This window comes from Apis mellifera, linkage group LG11 (assembly GCF_003254395.2).
Source record: "Apis mellifera strain DH4 linkage group LG11, Amel_HAv3.1, whole genome shotgun sequence".
Lineage (NCBI taxonomy): Eukaryota > Metazoa > Arthropoda > Insecta > Hymenoptera > Apidae > Apis > Apis mellifera.
In genome coordinates, this window is record NC_037648.1 from 13,040,559 (window position 1) to 13,057,432 (window position 16,874).

A 16,874-nucleotide genomic window follows, 5' to 3' on the forward strand; every position below is an offset into this window, starting at 1 on the left:
TTTTGATTTTGAAAGAAATTCTTGGAAATAATATCAAATTTCTGAAATTTAAAAAATTTTTAAGCTTACATTTTTGTATTACGTAATATAACCTAAAAATGTCTCGCAAAAATTTTTCGATATTTTCAAGAATAAAAAATTTAACTTATCTTTTGGTTAATTTTTATAATTATTATTTTATTAAATATTTTTCAACAATATTTTTCTTTAAAAATATTTATCATTCTTATATTTTTGTAATTATCTTATATTTTTACAATTGATAGAAATGGGAATATAAATTTTTATTAATTTTATTTAAAAAATAATTTATTCTATATGTTTATTCTATCTATTAAAACATTTAAATATATAGATAAATTAGAAAAGGATATAAAAATATATTAAATGTTTCATCTTTAATTTAACAAAGTATATTTTGCCCATGAATTTTTATATTATGGCATCATTTTTCATGAATGGAAAGTCATAGTTTTCCATAAAATGCATTATAAAACTGATAAAACTTTATGTGACAAGTGCATGCTATTTATACATGATAAGTTTCACTTATTCTAATTTTTAGTTTTAAGATAAGGCTTAAAACTTTAAAATCACGATTTGTATGTTATTAAAAAAAAAAAAGAAAAAAAAAATTACATAATATAATAACATTTCACATTTCAACATCTACATTTAACTGTACATGTAAATAATATATAGATACAATTTACATAAATGCAATAAAAAATGGGAAAGATTTGTATTTCCTATATAAACAAAAAAATTATATAAATTGATCTTCAAGAAATTATTTGTGAATCTAAACAAAAACTTATTTAGGAACATTTATTTACAATTATTAATAAGTCAAAACTTATTTTAGTAAAGTAGTTATTTCACAGTAACTCTTCATTTGTTTTAATTTTAAAGAAATGAAGATTCAATTGTACAATTAACGTTGTACGTTAATTGTTTCATATCGAACAAATTCTAAATATAATAGTCTTATTGTTACAAAAATCGTGCATTCGTGTTTGAAAATTCGAACAAATTATTGCACTTTTTCTCTTAGACTATCCGTAAAATTTATAACATAAGAAATGTCTGAGAGTTCGACGACATTAAAAAATCCTAGAAAAAATATTTTTTAGTATTAAATATATATACTTTCACGTCATATTCCAAGATAACTGCAAAAGATGAATGCCCCACATATACTGAAAATAATCAGTATAATGACAAACCAGAATGGTAGCGTATCTGTAACAGAACAGTTACAAATATTATTCTTTAATATTGATAAAATAACATAAAACAATATTAAAAAATTATTTATTACTTACGTCTAAATGGTATACTATGTATGCAAATTTTGTTATCCACAGAAATGCTAACAACTGCAGTTTCAGTGTTACTAGCAATAGTAGGGCCATCTAATTTAGTTGGTAAAAATTCTAGGCCAGTTACAAACATACTATGTGCACCAGGTACATGCAAAGCTCTCCTCAAACTGAATGCAATATATATATCCACACTACCAGAAAACATCGTTCCAACTGCCACAAACTTCCCATCATCCGAAACAGCTAAAGCAGATAGAGTTTCTTTATAGGGTATTGCTTTGACAATATTTCCAGAATTCACATCCCACATTTGCAAAAAGCTAGTATTCTTTCCAATTACAGCATTAGAGAGCATAAAAAGTTGAATTTTTGATTTTTCTTCCTCCAATTTTCTAAATCTGCACCTTTTATACATATATTTTAATCCATTTGGAGGTGACCAAATAAGATCTTTGAACTTTGAACCATTATTTACATTCCATACAAATGCTTTCCCATCCTTTGCTACACTTGCAAATAATGTGCTATCTGGACAGAAATCTATATCATCAATTTCCTTTAAGTGTGCATCCAGATCATTTAATTTATATAACTGTGGAAACTTCCATAATCTTATATGACCATCTGTGCCACCAGTAACCATGAATTTTCCATTTGAACTAATTCTAACAATCCTCTGAAGTGGTTCCACCTCACTGTAAAATTCTTTGTTAAAATAATTATTGTAAGAGATTTTTTTTTATAAAAAATAACCTACCTAAAATCTGTTTGTACACTGTCTAATGGTTTTACTATCAATTGAAGTCTTTTGCTTTTAATATTTGAATTGTCATCTTTAATTTCTTCTATCCTTTCTTCAGGAACATAAGTTTCTTCTCCTTTATCCATATTTTTTCTTTGTCTAATATTTTCCTTAGTATTATCACTAGCTGGTTTAATAACCTCTCCATTTTTCACAGTCACTACTTTACTACTTACATTGTAAAGCTGACAGTGACTTTCCTGACCAGCCGCAATCCAAATTTTCTTTTCATTATTGTAAGTTGTGCAGTTCATAACAACGCTGGGACCTGTTTCATGTCTGGTCACTTCCTCCGCAATAAATTGAGATCCATTATGAGACAATTCAAATATTTCCTATCGTTAAATCAATTAAGAAGCTTAAAGATTTAATTTCTTTTTTTAATTAATATTTAAATCTTATAAAAAAAAAAAGAAAAATTCTTACAAATCCATTGGCAACTCCAGTTTTTGAAGAACCTCCACCACCACCAACCAGAATATGCCTTCCTGTTAACATCTGCAAGGTATACAAAGGAAAATTTACCTTGGCCAATAGGACACAATTATTCCTTCTAGAAGTCATATTTCTAAAAATTGCTACACCACTACGAATATTTTCACTTTTGTTAGTGTCGTTTAGACAAATGACTATTGATAGCCAAGGATCATGACTATATAAATTGGATCCCGACAAGTTTTCTCAAGGAGTACACATACAATAAATATTAGTGTACATATATTAGATATGCATATCCAACACAAGTTTTTCACGAAAACAGACGACAAAACAGTGACGAACACGTATTCAATTCTATGCTAATAGTTTACTTTCTAAATGTGCCACAAGATGACTATAGTATAATTTTCTAGATACTCAGGTCGATATCATGAACTTCACAGAGTTCGCAAACGGCAAAATGGCTGGTGCCATTGTACGTTGTTTTCAAGTCCCGAGGAAACAATTGGGTAAGTTATTTTAAGATGTTATTTTGTTTCATTTTGAATCATATTCAGGATGTTTGTGACGTTTGTAATGTAATCACGGTGTATAGAATGTTGATGTGTCGATGTTTTTCATACTTTAAAAAAATTTAAACATTTTGCGTAGAAACGAGGTTATATAATTAAAGTAATTCGTTTGATTTTAAGGTTTCCTTGGGTCGTTGTTGAACAGTCAGCAACAAAGAACATTTGCCGATGCCGCGCTAGAAGGAAAAGTATGATTTATTTCTTTTTTAATAACTCGTTATATTTTACGATATTGTGACATAAATATAGTACCAATGTTTCTTTTTCTTTTTTTTTTAGAAAAGAGGTGGTCCTCTGGCTGATCAAGATCGCATCTTTACAAATTTGTATGGCAGACACGATTGGAGGTTAAAAGGTGCTCTGAAAAGAGGAGATTGGTATAAAACTAAGGAAATTGTAGAAAAAGGTGCAGACTGGATCATCAATGAAATCAAAGTATCTGGTTTGAGAGGACGCGGAGGTGCAGGATTTCCATCTGGAATGAAATGGTCTTTTATGAACAAACCCTCTGATGGAAGACCAAAATATTTGGTAGTTAACGGCGATGAGGGTGAACCTGGTACTTGTAAAGATCGTGAAATCCTTCGTCACGATCCACATAAACTTGTGGAAGGTTGCTTAATTGCTGGTCGTGCGATGGGAGCGTGTGCTGCGTATATCTATATTCGTGGTGAATTCTATAATGAAGCATCAAATATGCAAGTTGCCATTGCAGAAGCTTACCAAGCTGGTTTGATTGGAAAAAATGCCTGTGGTTCTGGTTACGATTTTGACATCTTTGTACAAAGAGGAGCAGGTGCATACATTTGTGGAGAAGAAACTGCTCTGATTGAATCTATCGAAGGAAAACAAGGAAAACCTAGATTAAAGCCTCCTTTTCCAGCTGATGTTGGATTATTTGGATGCCCCACCACTGTTACAAATGTTGAAACCGTCGCAGTAGCTCCTGTACGTATTCGATATATTCTTAGCATTATTAGAAAATACATATACGTATAAAATTTTAATTCTAAAATTAAAATTTCGACATATAGACTATTTGCAGACGAGGCGGAGCGTGGTTTGCGTCATTTGGTCGTCCACGTAATCATGGTACAAAATTATTTAATATCTCGGGACACGTGAACAATCCTTGCACCGTGGAAGAAGAAATGTCCATTCCTTTGAAAGAACTCATTGAAAGACACGCTGGTGGAGTAATTGGTGGATGGGATAATTTATTGGGTGTAATCCCCGGTGGATCTTCCACTCCTGTTATTCCGAAAAGGTATTTAGTTATATTTATTAATTAATTACAAAGTTTAACAATTTTTTAATTCAAAATTAACAATTTTGTAGTGTATGCGATACAGTGTTGTTGGATTTCGACGATCTTGTCAGAGTACAGACTTCTTTCGGTACTGCAGCTGTAATTGTAATGAACAAACAGACCGATATTATCAAAGCTATCGCGCGTTTGATCAGCTTTTATAAGCACGAATCGTGCGGTCAATGTACTCCGTGTCGCGAAGGAATAAGTTGGATGTACAAAATAATGAGAAGGTATGCAACTTTTACTTCTTTTTATTTTATATTGAAGCGATTAAACTGTAGATTTTAAAATCGTGGAACAAATATGTGTTTAGATTTGTTCAGGGACAAGCAGAAGTACACGAAATAGATATGCTTTGGGAGTTGACCAAACAGATTGAAATGCACACTATCTGTGCTTTGGCGGATGGCGCGGCGTGGCCAGTTCAAGGATTGATCAGGCATTTTAGACCGGAAATAGAAGCACGCATTGCACAACACAAACAAGCTATATCAAATTAAAGATAAAGGTATAGAGACTAGAAGCCATTGAACGTTCCAATAATTGTTAAACAAATGACTGAACAAAGTGTAGATATATTTATACTTGTAAGATATATTTATTTACAGTGTATGTAAGGTGAAACCGAGGTGCAGTATAGTTGAATTTCTTATGTAATTCTGCTGGACTTTGTTTCTCTTTTGATGGTCCGGTAAATAAAAATGATATAGAAAAATGTAATTTGTCTGTATTAATGTAGAAGCAGAAGTCACATTTTTAAAATAATTTAAATTCTTTTTATATCTAAAAAGTCTAAAATGCGAAGAAAAATAATTCCACAATCGTAAAGAATTCGTTTTCCAATGGAAACTAAACATTTTACAATACCTTTATAACACAAAAGGGATATATCGACGATTAATTAAATTAAAATTAAAATAAAAAAAATATTTGAAGAGAATTGCATTTTATTTCAACGATATCGGAATTCAAGAAAGTAACAGCTTCAAGCTCCGTTTCGAACATCGTTACAAGTGATTTCCATTCTCATTGGGAATCTAACGAGTTATAGCAAGTATCAAATTATAACGTTAATGTGATAAAATTAATAATTATTCGTTACCTATAAGTTTTTAACAAAATGTACAGAATGATTCAATTGTAGTTTTCGATTTTCTTTTTAATTTATTCAAAATGATAATGTCAAGAATGATTGAATCATTCCGTATATTTCAATTTCAAATAATCATATTTAACATTTTTTTTTTTTGCGTCAAAATATATATATTCTTTATGAATTGAATATTTTCAGAAAGCAAGATATTTAATATTTTTAAATACATTTTATATCGAAAAAAAGCCAAAGAATGCGCGCAGAAGAGGGGGAACCGTTGCGAGACGAGATAAAAATCGAAAAATAAAAAGGACATTGGCACACGACGTGTATACCGAACGATACGTTGCATTTATTCGTTCATTATACAAGAAAAAAGTTTTCTAGCTCTAATGTTTCCGCTGACTACGGATACAGATAATAATGTCGCTCGGATTACGGTACAATGTGCGTATACAATATACAATATATATATATGTATATACATACAAAAGCGCTCGCTTGATTTACAGACCGATATTCTTTCTCTCTCTCTCTCTCACATTCTCTCACTCATTCTCTCTTGTCCTTTCGCTCTCTCCCTCTCTCTCCCTCTCTCTCCCTCTCTCTTTCCTTTTGTGTCTCAAAATCGGGACTGTCTTTTGAAGTTCCTCATTTCTCTACCTTTTTGTCCTCCCTTTCATTCAATATATCATCGATAATTAATTCTTTCTTCTTTTTTACTTTACTTAAATAAAATTAAGCTAGCCGTTACAATATCGGGATAGCTTGTTTTTCTTATTATTTTTTTTTTTTTTAATTTTTTATTTTTAATTTTTTTTTTTTTTTCCTTTTTTTTCCTTTTCTTTTCTTTTATCTCATATTTCTTTGCAAGCTATTCCGGTGAGTTAGTAAGCGCACACACTGTCTTTTATGATAGGTCCGTTGTTACGTTATCTCCCTCCTATCTCTATTTATCTAAAAATCTCTGTTTCATCGATTTTTGTTTTGCCTCTTGCTCACGAGAATCTGGGGAGGTGAATTGAATGAGAATTTTTATATATATCTTTTTAACATCTTCTCATTCGGTTTCATCCTTTTTTGATTAATTTATTTTTTTATTAGCTGGCGATTATTACAAAGCTTTCGTATAAAAGATGGTTTTTTTGTTCCCTTCTTGACGATGTCATTAAACTTCCAATAGTAAATCATGTTCCCTGAAGAGGAATCGACTTTACGCGTTTAATTTTATTGAACTTTCTCCAAGAGAACGTAATTTACAAGATTACAAATCGGATAATAAGTCCTTAAAAATCACATATTTTATAACCCTTAAAAATTCGCTTCAAAATATCCATTCTATATGGTATCCCTATTCAATGAGCCAAAGATACCAAAGAAAATCAGATGATAAGAAATTCAAGTTGAAAAAAAAAAGAAAATCGACCAAATATATTTCAAATATATTTCAACAAAAAGACAAACAAGTCTTTTAGAAGCAAGAAAAAGAGGAACAAGATTTTTACAGTCTCATCGACGAAAAGATACAAATCACACGAAGGTATACAAAAAAAGAATAAGACGATTAAAAAAAAAAAGCTTCATCTTTGGCTCATCAACGTTGTTCATCATTCTTCCAGAATGACCAGAAGATCCCGAAGATCACATTTTCATCATCACCTCTCTCGGACCTCCTGAGCACGCGATTAAAAGCCTATGTATAGCCCCGCTAGAGGAGACAAACGTGACTCGTAGCAAAATAATGTACGACGTTAATCTCGTTATTTCACTCGCTCGATTGTACTTGTTGCAAGTCCTGCCATTTGGACGCGGTCTTCATTCGACGCGCGTAAAAAACAAGGTACACGTACACGATATGATTTCAAATAAGTATCTCTCTTTTCTCTCTCTCTCATTCACGCGTTATCTTTCAGGCGCACACAATCACACACGCTCTCTCGCTCGCCGGACACGCGCTCGCGCTCTTTGGCATGATCCTTCTAAGCAAGATCACGCTTATTGTTGGAGACCTATGCTTGCTGGACCCGCGCCACTATTTAGTTTCCCGTATATATATAATCAGCCATAAAAATAGACTCGTCTCTATTGCAGTTTTGCTCTACGTCAGCCCGCGCCTCTCTCGAGGATGAATTATCGAATCAGATCTTTACTCGTGAAAGGATAAATGGATGGATGATGATCATAGATCAGGAGAATAAGAAATTGAATTTTTCGATGGAAAGAAAACGGATTCTAATTAAGGAGAATAGGAATAGTTCTTAAGATACTCTCCAATCAAAGAAAAAATCAAAGAAAATAAATTTTCCTTATCATAAATCAGGAACACGATAACGATCCATTCCGGTTGCATCAATCTTCTCTCGTGCGGCAGTGACGTTTACAGAACCGATCAGTTTCATCGTTTCATCGATCCGTACCAGGCCAAAGCTTCACTCAATCATCATCATCCTTTCCTTCACGTTTTATTATCCTATTAAACATCTCGAATGAACCCGCCATTCGTCCAACAATCATCGTGAGATCAAGAGATCTATTATATTCTACGAAAACGAAAACATCCTCGAAATATCTGGTCGCAGGCGAGGCGCTACCAACTCGAAGGTCTCCAACCAGGCCCTAGGTCTCCCTAATTTAATATTCACGCGCGAGTCCAGCGATGTGGGATGGGTATACATGTGTGTACGATGGTCGAGATCGCTCGATGGCGGATGGAAGGCACGGGGTAAGGATATCAAAAAAGGGGCGTCGTCTGCTGCTGTTTCTCTCTCTCTCTCCCTGGGTCCCTAGTCCCCTCGACTATCGCTCCTCCTCGGCCCAGTCGCTGGCCGCCCAGGCGGGTAGCGGGGTCTCGTACTCCCACCCCGGCCCGCAATAGCGCCACGCGTGCAGATACATGACCAGGTCGGATGGTTTCGGGTCTCTGTACTTCACTTTGCACTCGTAGCAGTGCGGGTCAACGGTCATCTTGTCGTTCGTGAAGCTGGAGTCGGGCGGCTCGGATCCCGTCTGCGTGCCGACCGTCACCTTCGACGATTGTTGTTCCTGCTGTTGCTGTTGTTGCTGTTGCTGTTGCTCCTCTTCAGCCAGGCCGGGAGTGGAGGAGGGCGAGGAGGCAACGTCCTTGTCGTTGCTCAACGAGACGCGATCCTCCATGTCCAGCTTCGGCTTGAACAGACTCATCTCCGAGTCCCCGTCCATACCCAGCCAATTCTCCGCGTTGTGGATGCTGATCAGGTCTCTGACCAACTCCTGGTCCGTCTTCCCGATGTTTCCACCCTTCCCCTTCTCAGGCCCGAACACCACGTGGTTGTAGAGGGGGTCGTTCACCACCGGATAACCGAGGTATTGAAGGTGGACCCGGATCTGGTGCATCCTTCCGGTCTGAGGCTTGCACAGGACAACGGACGACTTGCCGTTGTAGCTGAGCCGCTTGAAACGGGTCACGCAGTCCTTCCCCTTCTCCGAGATCTTGCACACGCCGATCTTGTACGAGACAACCTCGATCGGCTCCGAGCAAACCACCTCCTCCTCCGGGAACTCGCCCTCCACCCGGCACACGTACTGCTTGTGAACCTGGATTTTGGAATCAAATTTCAAATTGATTCAAAAGAAAATTAAATTGGATGATTTCTTCAGATACATTTCAAGTGGAGGCTTGCTTTATCGATTGGAGAGACAACTAACCTGTCTGTTTCTTATTTGGTGCTCCATCTGCCTCGCCTTCTTCGGCGTTCTGCCGAAGAGGAGGATACCGCTGGTCAGTCGGTCGAGCCTGTGTATCGTCCTCAAGTTCTTCAGGTTGTACTCCTTGGCGAGGATGAAGACGACCGTGTTGTGCCGGTATCTGCCGCACGGGTGCACCTGCAATACCCGAAACGTTCGAGAGATTTATTTGCCGAGAAAACAGAAGAGAGAGAGAAAGAGAGAGATGATTAGAGAGGGGATTGTGCAATTGGTCGGATTCTGTTCGGTTAAAAATATCGAACGGAAGGCGTGCGAGAAAAGCGGGCAAGGATTATTGTATTATTGTATTTGCGGAAGAACTGGAAGCGATGGATTTATCTTTATTTGCTTTAAAACTTTCCACATTCTTGGAACAATCTCGATATATCTATGCATAAATTCTCTTAACTCCTTTTAATTCTACATCATACCTTAGATACAAAACCTAGGATCTACTTCCGTCAATTAAAGAATTAAAGAAAAGAGAAACGATTTTCATCACCTTAGATACAAAATCTAGGATCTACTTCCGTCAATTAAAGAAAAGAGAAACGATTTTCATCGAGCAAAATCGAAATTCGACGCCATTATGGTATCGAATGTGGACACAGTGGCCGCTCTAATGAGAAGAATACTTTCAATCGTTGCATTGGATCTTCTTTAATTCTCTAGCGTTTCGTTTTACGGAGATTGGAGGATAATTCTTCCTGATAAAGGAAATTTAAATGATTATTATATAATTATATTGTATCCATTGGAAGATTCGTGAGATTATTAACACGAGAGCAAAGCTCAACTGGTGTAAGATTTCAGTGAAGCCGGTTTAGTAATAATTCCAAACGGTTACGGCTCGACTAAGAAAAGAACAAAGGCTTCGATCTCTCCGCAATTGACGCGTACCACATTGCATCCGAAGATTGGTACTCGTAAATCAGCCGTTCAATACCGTTGACTTGGCCAAATCAACATCCGATGTTGAAATCTTCCGAATAACATATTAACCTTTTACGAGATCGCAGGTTGGAAGGAAACGAGAAAGAAAATCGAGAGCGTAATAAATCGAAAAGACCTTGTTTCAGCAATGTGGAAGGATAGGTCGATGGAGCGGGGTGTAAATAGTACGTAAACAGGAAGTAGCGGCTCGTAAAGACACGCTGCTGACAGCCTCTCGATTTGCCCGATAATCCTGCTCTTCATCCCTCCCTCTCTCCTTCTCTCTTGCACCCTTTGTCATCGATGTATTGTGATTTGACCCACTCAAACCCGGATGTCGAATATATATATATATATATATATATTGAGTTTCCTCCCCTATTTTTCAGGTCAAACTATTTTTTATCACGGAGAGAAGGTTTCGCGGTGGACTTAATTTTTTAAGGCGATTGCGTTGCAGGTATTTCGTGTATATCCCTTTCCTTTTATCGCGTACAACTTTGTTTTAGTGTTATTTCCTCAGGGAATATTTCTTTTAACAAGGTTCATTTCCGAATGATAAACTTCACTTTTCGCTTTTTCACGAAATAACGATTTAACAACGTATGAGCGCTCGAGTCTGTGCAAGTGCATCAATTCAACGTTATAAAACGCGTAGCAGGGAGAGGAAGGGAGGGGAGGAGAAACGTGTTGAATTCGTAAGGGATGATCGAAATTTTCGAGGGAAAGAAAAATAAAATTGGACCTATTGTTTCGCGTAATTAAATGATCATTTCGCGGCCGCGGAAATGTTTTTTGCGGTAATTAACCCAACTCCCGCGCTGGTAATTAAGCGCCGTTTAATGTTTCCCTCTGGCTTTGCTCCACGTGTATAAACGAGATGCGATGAACCGAGAGATTTTTTGGGAAACGAAGGCTTTTCTTTTTTCTCTTTCATTCGTGAGTTTGAATATACATTATAGAGCGAAAGTTTGTAAGAAAATTATTTTTTCGATACTCAAATAATCTTCGATCGAAAATAAGTAGTTGGAAACAAAGGTTTTACAAGGTTTTTCTTTTTTCTCTTTCATTCGTGAGTTTGAATATACATTATAGAGCGAAAGTTTGTAAGAAAATTATTTTTTCGATATTCAAATAATCTTCGAAATCGAAAATAAGTTGGAAACAAAGGTTTTACAAGGTTTTTCTTTTTTCTCTTTCATGAATTTGAATATACATTATCGAGCGAAAATTTGTAAGAAAATTATTTTTTCGATATTCAAGTAATCTTCGATCGAAAATAAGTTTGGATACTCTGGAAATTTTGAAAATATGTATAACTCGAGTTCCTTTCTTTCCATTTTTCAATTCAATAAAAATTTCAGAATAGTAAATTAACGTGGAATTTAATTATAGATCTTTTCTATTCCAAACGTAAGATTTTTCAAGTTTCAAGGTATTAAAAGAAAATTATTTTTTGATACATAATCGAATCTTCGAAATCGAAAATAAGTTTGGAAAATAAGTTGGAAACAAAGGTTTTACAAGGCTTTTCTTTTTTCTCTTTCATTCATGAGTTTGAATATACATTATCAAGCGAAAGTTTGTAAGAAAATTATTTTTTGATACTCAAGTAATCTTCGATCGAAAAGTTTGTTGGATGCTCTGGAGATTTTGAAAATATAATAAGTTTGGATACTCTGGAAATTTTGAAAATATATATAACTTGAGTTCCTTTCTTTCCATTTTTCAATTCAATAAAAATTTCAGAATAGTAAATTAAACGTAACGTGGAATTTAATTATAGATATTTTCTATTCGAAACGTAAGATTTTTCAAGTTTCAAGGTATTAAAAGAAAATTATTTTTCGATACATAATCGAATCTTCGAAATCGAAAATAAGTTTGTTGGATTATCTGGAAATTTTGAAAATATAATTCGAGTTCCATTCTTTCCATTTTTCAATTCAATAAAAATTTTAGAATAATAAATTAAGCGTAACGTGGAATTTAATTATAGATCTTTCTTTCCATTTTTCCAATTCAATAAAAATTTCAAACAGTAAATTAACGTGGAATTTAATTATAGATCTTTTCTATTCCAAACGTAAGATTTTTCAAGAAAATTATTTTTCGATATTCAAGTAATCTTCGATCGAAAATAAGTTCTTTTGGATGCTCTGGAAATTTTGAAAATATGTGTAATTCGAGTTCCTTTCTTTCCATTTTTCAATTCAATAAAAATTTCAAACAGTAAATTAACATGGAATTTAATTATAGATCTTTTCTATTCGAAACGTAAGATTTTTCAAGAAAATTATTTTTCGATACTCAAGTAATCTTCGATCGAAAATAAATTTGGATACTTTGGAAATTTTGAATATGTATAACTCGAGTTACTTTCTTTCCATTTTTCAATTCAATAAAAATTTCAAACAGTAAATTAAACGTAACGTGAAATTTAATTACAGATCTTTTCTATTCCAAACGTAAGATTTTTCAAGTTTCAAGTTATGTATTAAAGCTCCCCGTGTATCGTTTCGAAACATTTGAAAAACGTTGATTGGCCAAGACATCTAGCGACATTTAGAAGAGAATAGAAAGTGGACGGGTTGGTAATCATTTTTCTTTTCGAATCGCTTTTACGTCGAGCGGGTGCTTGCGAAATCGTTAATGATCCTCCAAATGACATTCTCTCTCTCTCTCTCTCTCTCTCTCTCTCTCTCTCTCTCTCTTTCAGCCACGAACAATTATCTACGACGATCTACACGATCTCCAACACACGGGATTCCAAACGGATCGTACCTTCGTTAATTAATTATCGCGCGTACGATCGAAGAGATTAATTGAAGAAAATCAACTATCGCGCGTGATTCTTTTTTTTTTCTTTCCCCCTCTTTTCTTAATCACCACGATCAGATCGAAAGATCAAATTAACTTTATAAGAAACGCGATAAATAATAAATACAAATTCATCGAATAAATCATACAATCGGTGTTTTTTCAAACGAGCGACAGTGATTCATAGATCGGTTGAGATAAAATTATATTATCGTCGAAGAAGAGGAAAAAAAGAATATAAATTGTATTTTTTGCTTGAATTATACGGGAGGAAAAAAGCGATAATGTTTCCATTTAAAAAGGATTAATAGACAACAATGGCGCGAAAGATTGCGTGGAAGAGAAGAGAAGGATAAATAGAAGGAAGGAAGATATATAAGCGGGGAGGAGGAAGGTTAAAGTGAAAAATAGTCAGCGCGTAAAAATGCATTACGATATATAATACCGGCGCGATTATTCATAAGCGACGTTTTGCCACGTCGAAGGCCGTCGAGTTTTGTACGACGAGTAAAAAGCCAGGCAGGCAGGCAGGCAGGCAGGCAGGCGAACAAGGCTGGAGATTAAAGAAAAAAAAAAAGGAAAAATCAGAGAAACAGACACCTCGCGTTGTCTTCGTGCGGTTAATTGCGAGTTAAAAGCGGAACTTACCATGACACGGGTAATGAAAGAGAGAAAGAAAGGAGGAGAGAAACGAGCGAGCGAGTGAATATGCACGAGGACGACGATTATTGAACGCTTCCTTTTCTTCTTTTCTCTTCCTTCTCCGATCATCAATTATTGACGACGACAACTCCATCCACGAGCTTAAAATACATCCTCTCAAAACAATTCTTCTTCGATCTATAATTTTTAAAAATTCTCTCTCGTGGAATGAAAATTTACCGATAAGATCGATCCAAGTATTTTTCGAGATTTTTCTTTTACTGATCGAATCGAAATCGAAACGCTAAATCGAGGGATAATAAATTAAAATAAATTCACGAAAATTCGAGAAGAAGCGTTCGATTGGGATATCGCGAAATTAGGCGAAGGTATTCCAGCGGCGTTTAATAATCTGGCACAGCCGTGAGCGAGATCAGAGAACGACAAACAAACGCGGATTCGTTCGGATTGATCGCGCGGCGGAGGCTTCGGGCCAAAAATAATCGGCCTGGGCCGCGCAATACCGGCCTAGCGAACAATCGTCGTCGTCGTCGTCGTTGACAATCGGCCGCGATAGAGAGAAACAGGCGTGGGCAACACTCGGGGTGGTTTTTCTTTTGTCGCGAGAAATTTTAAAAATTGAAAGATGGTGTTGTCGACGAGACTCTCTCTCTCACTCTCACTCTCTCTCTCTCTCTCTCTCTCTGTGAAACGTGTAATTTGTAAAAGACTTTTGTAATTTGAAAAAGACAGGCAAGTTGATTGGGAGAGATTGGTTAAAAATAACCCCTTTGATGACTTATATATATATATATGTATATAAGTTGAGTACATGCACGCGCCTGTTTCCCTTTTCTAAAACAATTTTCTTTTCTTTTTTACTGTTATTCTTATTTTTTGGCAGTACAGTTCTGGCAGTACACCACTTACAGGGATGGAGGCGGGCTTGTTGACCACGACGACGTCCTCGTCCATGTGTATCACCGTGATCGGCTCCGAGGTGACAGGCACCTCGTGTCTGCAACACACCAATCGCAACCAGCTTAACGTGGCTTTGTTCCTCTTGCTACTATCGTCCACTCTATCTCTTTCTCTCATCCTTTCACGCACACATAGAGACACAAGCTTCGTTTTCATCCGTGTGTCGTCCAAGGATTCAGGATCAGGGAGTAGCTTTCTTTTTTTTTTAAAGGGAGGATGTAACGGGTGTGTAGAAAGGAAAATATTTCTTCTTTTCGTTGCTCGAGAAAAATTTTTAATTGTCAATCAATTTTCGAGATGTAATCTTTTTCCTTCTCTCTCCACGAGAATAAATTTGGATAAACGAAGCTCGTGCCAAGTTAAAGAAACGAGATAACAAGGGGAAGGAGAAGATGTTAGAACATCGTGGTGCTTCCTCTTCCCTCGTTTCTTTCTTTTTATAATTTTGAAAAAAAGAGAAAAGAAAAAAGTCTCCCTCAGGAATTATCGTCCCAGTAAGCAAGATCGAAGATTATATCACTGAAAGGGAACACGAAGGGGAACGATCTTTCGTACATTACCTTCCTTTCTTATTTCCCAATCCATTTCTTCTCTTCCCTCCAACTTGTTCTCTCATTTTCAAACGTATCATCTCCTCTTATAAATTCTCGAAACGATGATCTCCTCACAAAAATTCCTCCCCAAAACTAAAACAATTCGAAATTCTCTCCGTCTAAGACAAATTATTCCTCGAGAACAGAGGAAGAACACAACCCTTTCGCCGCGGAGGATTCCTTAAACGGGTTAGAATGGCGGCTCGCGAACTGGATGGGACAAAGACAAGAAGAGGGGGGGAGGACGCGCAACAAGGACGATGCCTGGAAGAAACACGACAGGTGGCCGGCGCTCTTCTACGCGACTCCAATTACACGTTCCATCTGCCTAATGCATTCCGTGAAACTGCACCGACTCCTCCTCGCGCGCCATTCTTTCCAGACAATAAGGAACCACCAACCTAGCTCTCTCTCTCTCTCTTCCCTTCTGCGAATTTTCCAATGCTTTCTGCTCTTCGTCGCCTCTTCCCCCTTTTTATCGCGCAATGTGTTTCCATCTACTCTCTGCCGGGGACAAGTATTGTTACGAGAGAAAGGAACCACCTCCTCTCTCTCTCTCTCTGACAGGCTTTGAATAATTCAATTCGAGTAATTTCCAAGGGCGGCTTCTCGAGGCAAAGATGATCCTTGGCAACTCCTGCTAGGTGGTTAAGAGATATTTCGTGATGCTGAATCGAAAAGGAAGAAGTAGGCGAGATCGATGAAAAATCCTTTCTTCCCTTTTTATTGTTACTTGATCGAGAAAGGCAGAGGTTTCTTTCGAAAACTTTCGAATCCATCGACGATAAATGATTAAAAGTTGGAGCAGATTGAGTAACGTGTTTGTTTCGAGATATCTTGGAATGATATTAAAGAAGAAGCATCCACCTTACTTCGAGAAAGGAAACGAAATAAAATTGCAATTCAAATATACATAATTGCAATTTTAGAAATCTATGATTAATCAGATCGAGGGGATTCTTTATTAAAAAGTCCATTCTTCCCAGAAAAAAGACGATCCATTAATCCTCTCGCCGTTTTTAATCTCTGGATTACCGTGTAATTCGAGCGGAATCGGACTCCAAACTTGGAAAACTTGCTGGAAAGTTTACGAAATAGTAGGAGAAATTGATTTCATTCAGATTTTTTTCAAGGGAAGAGAAGATTCTATTGTTAAAGAATGAAGCAAGAAAATGGGGAGGGGAGAGGAAACTTGTTCCATCTCGAATTATAGTTATATCGTTCCTTTCTTCGATCGAATAAGAAGAAGAAGAAGAAGAAGGAGTCAAAGTCGCCTCGATCCTAAAGCTTTTGGCTTTATTTCAGAAGGGAAGAGAGATCGGCCTTTATTTATTATCTTTCCCCGCTTAATTTAGCGTCACAGTGGATACGCGTGACGGAAGCTGACGGCCGTTAAAACAAACTAGCTATAGGACAATGTCCGTATCGGATCGAATGTTCATGCACGTTCCACCTCTTGTGCGCGCCGGCCCTCTTACGTAACGCGGGATCAAACCGTTTGTTATAAATAATCACGCGATTCCTTGTCCTAGAACCGGGAAACAACGGGGGGAAATGAGATCACGTGTTTTAAAAATATATCCTCCACAACATAATGCAAGATAATTTTTCTCTTTCTTTTTTTTTAATTTTAACATTTA

At 36.1% G+C, this 16,874-nt stretch overlaps 3 protein-coding genes across 5 annotated transcripts in view; 1 reads left to right on the forward strand and 2 right to left on the reverse strand.

Moving 5' to 3' along the window:
• Positions 1-397: 397 nt before the first annotated feature.
• LOC410340 (prolactin regulatory element-binding protein) lies at positions 398-2,924 on the reverse strand. The gene is made up of 4 exons (XM_393821.7): positions 2,554-2,924; positions 2,083-2,462; positions 1,326-2,020; positions 398-1,242 (listed from the first exon to the last, which is right to left on the reverse strand). Exons 1-4 carry the CDS (start codon positions 2,689-2,691, stop codon positions 1,157-1,159), a joined length of 1,299 nt encoding a protein of 432 aa, XP_393821.3. The 5' UTR covers positions 2,692-2,924; the 3' UTR covers positions 398-1,156.
• Positions 2,925-2,937: 13 nt separating this feature from the next.
• On the forward strand, positions 2,938-5,169 carry LOC408367 (NADH dehydrogenase [ubiquinone] flavoprotein 1, mitochondrial). Its single transcript, XM_391916.7, has 7 exons — positions 2,938-3,074; positions 3,258-3,325; positions 3,417-4,085; positions 4,172-4,404; positions 4,476-4,679; positions 4,763-4,957; positions 5,058-5,169. The coding sequence occupies exons 1-6, from the start codon at positions 2,996-2,998 to the stop codon at positions 4,947-4,949; spliced, it is 1,440 nt and encodes a 479-aa protein (XP_391916.3). The 5' UTR covers positions 2,938-2,995; the 3' UTR covers positions 4,950-4,957; positions 5,058-5,169.
• Positions 5,170-5,378: 209 nt separating this feature from the next.
• Positions 5,379-16,874, reverse strand: part of LOC410341 (RNA pseudouridylate synthase domain-containing protein 2) — a 165,411-nt gene continuing 153,915 nt past the window's right edge. For all 3 annotated transcript variants that reach the window (XM_006566399.3, XM_624653.5, XM_006566401.3), the window contains 3 exons: positions 14,591-14,678; positions 9,227-9,403; positions 5,379-9,115 (listed from right to left, as the gene is read on the reverse strand). In XM_006566399.3, coding sequence (XP_006566462.1) covers positions 8,339-9,115; positions 9,227-9,403; positions 14,591-14,678 — 1,042 coding nt within the window. In that variant the 3' untranslated portion in view covers positions 5,379-8,338. The remainder of the gene's footprint in view (positions 9,116-9,226; positions 9,404-14,590; positions 14,679-16,874) is intronic.

Excerpts from the sequence above, each read along its gene's own strand:
- LOC408367 (XM_391916.7), top strand. The coding sequence starts at position 2,996 with ATGAACTTCACAGAGTTCGCAAACGGCAAAATGGCTGGTGCCATTGTA. Across the intron at positions 3,326-3,416 it reads ATGCCGCGCTAGAAGGAAAA|AAAAGAGGTGGTCCTCTGGC; the intron begins GTATGATTTATT and ends TTTTTTTTTTAG. Across the intron at positions 4,680-4,762 it reads ATGTACAAAATAATGAGAAG|ATTTGTTCAGGGACAAGCAG; the intron begins GTATGCAACTTT and ends ATATGTGTTTAG.
- LOC410340 (XM_393821.7), bottom strand. The coding sequence starts at position 2,691 with ATGACTTCTAGAAGGAATAATTGTGTCCTATTGGCCAAGGTAAATTTT. Across the intron at positions 2,021-2,082 it reads AGTGTACAAACAGATTTTAG|TGAGGTGGAACCACTTCAGA; the intron begins GTAGGTTATTTT and ends AGAATTTTACAG. Across the intron at positions 1,243-1,325 it reads ACATAGTATACCATTTAGAC|ATACGCTACCATTCTGGTTT; the intron begins GTAAGTAATAAA and ends GTTCTGTTACAG.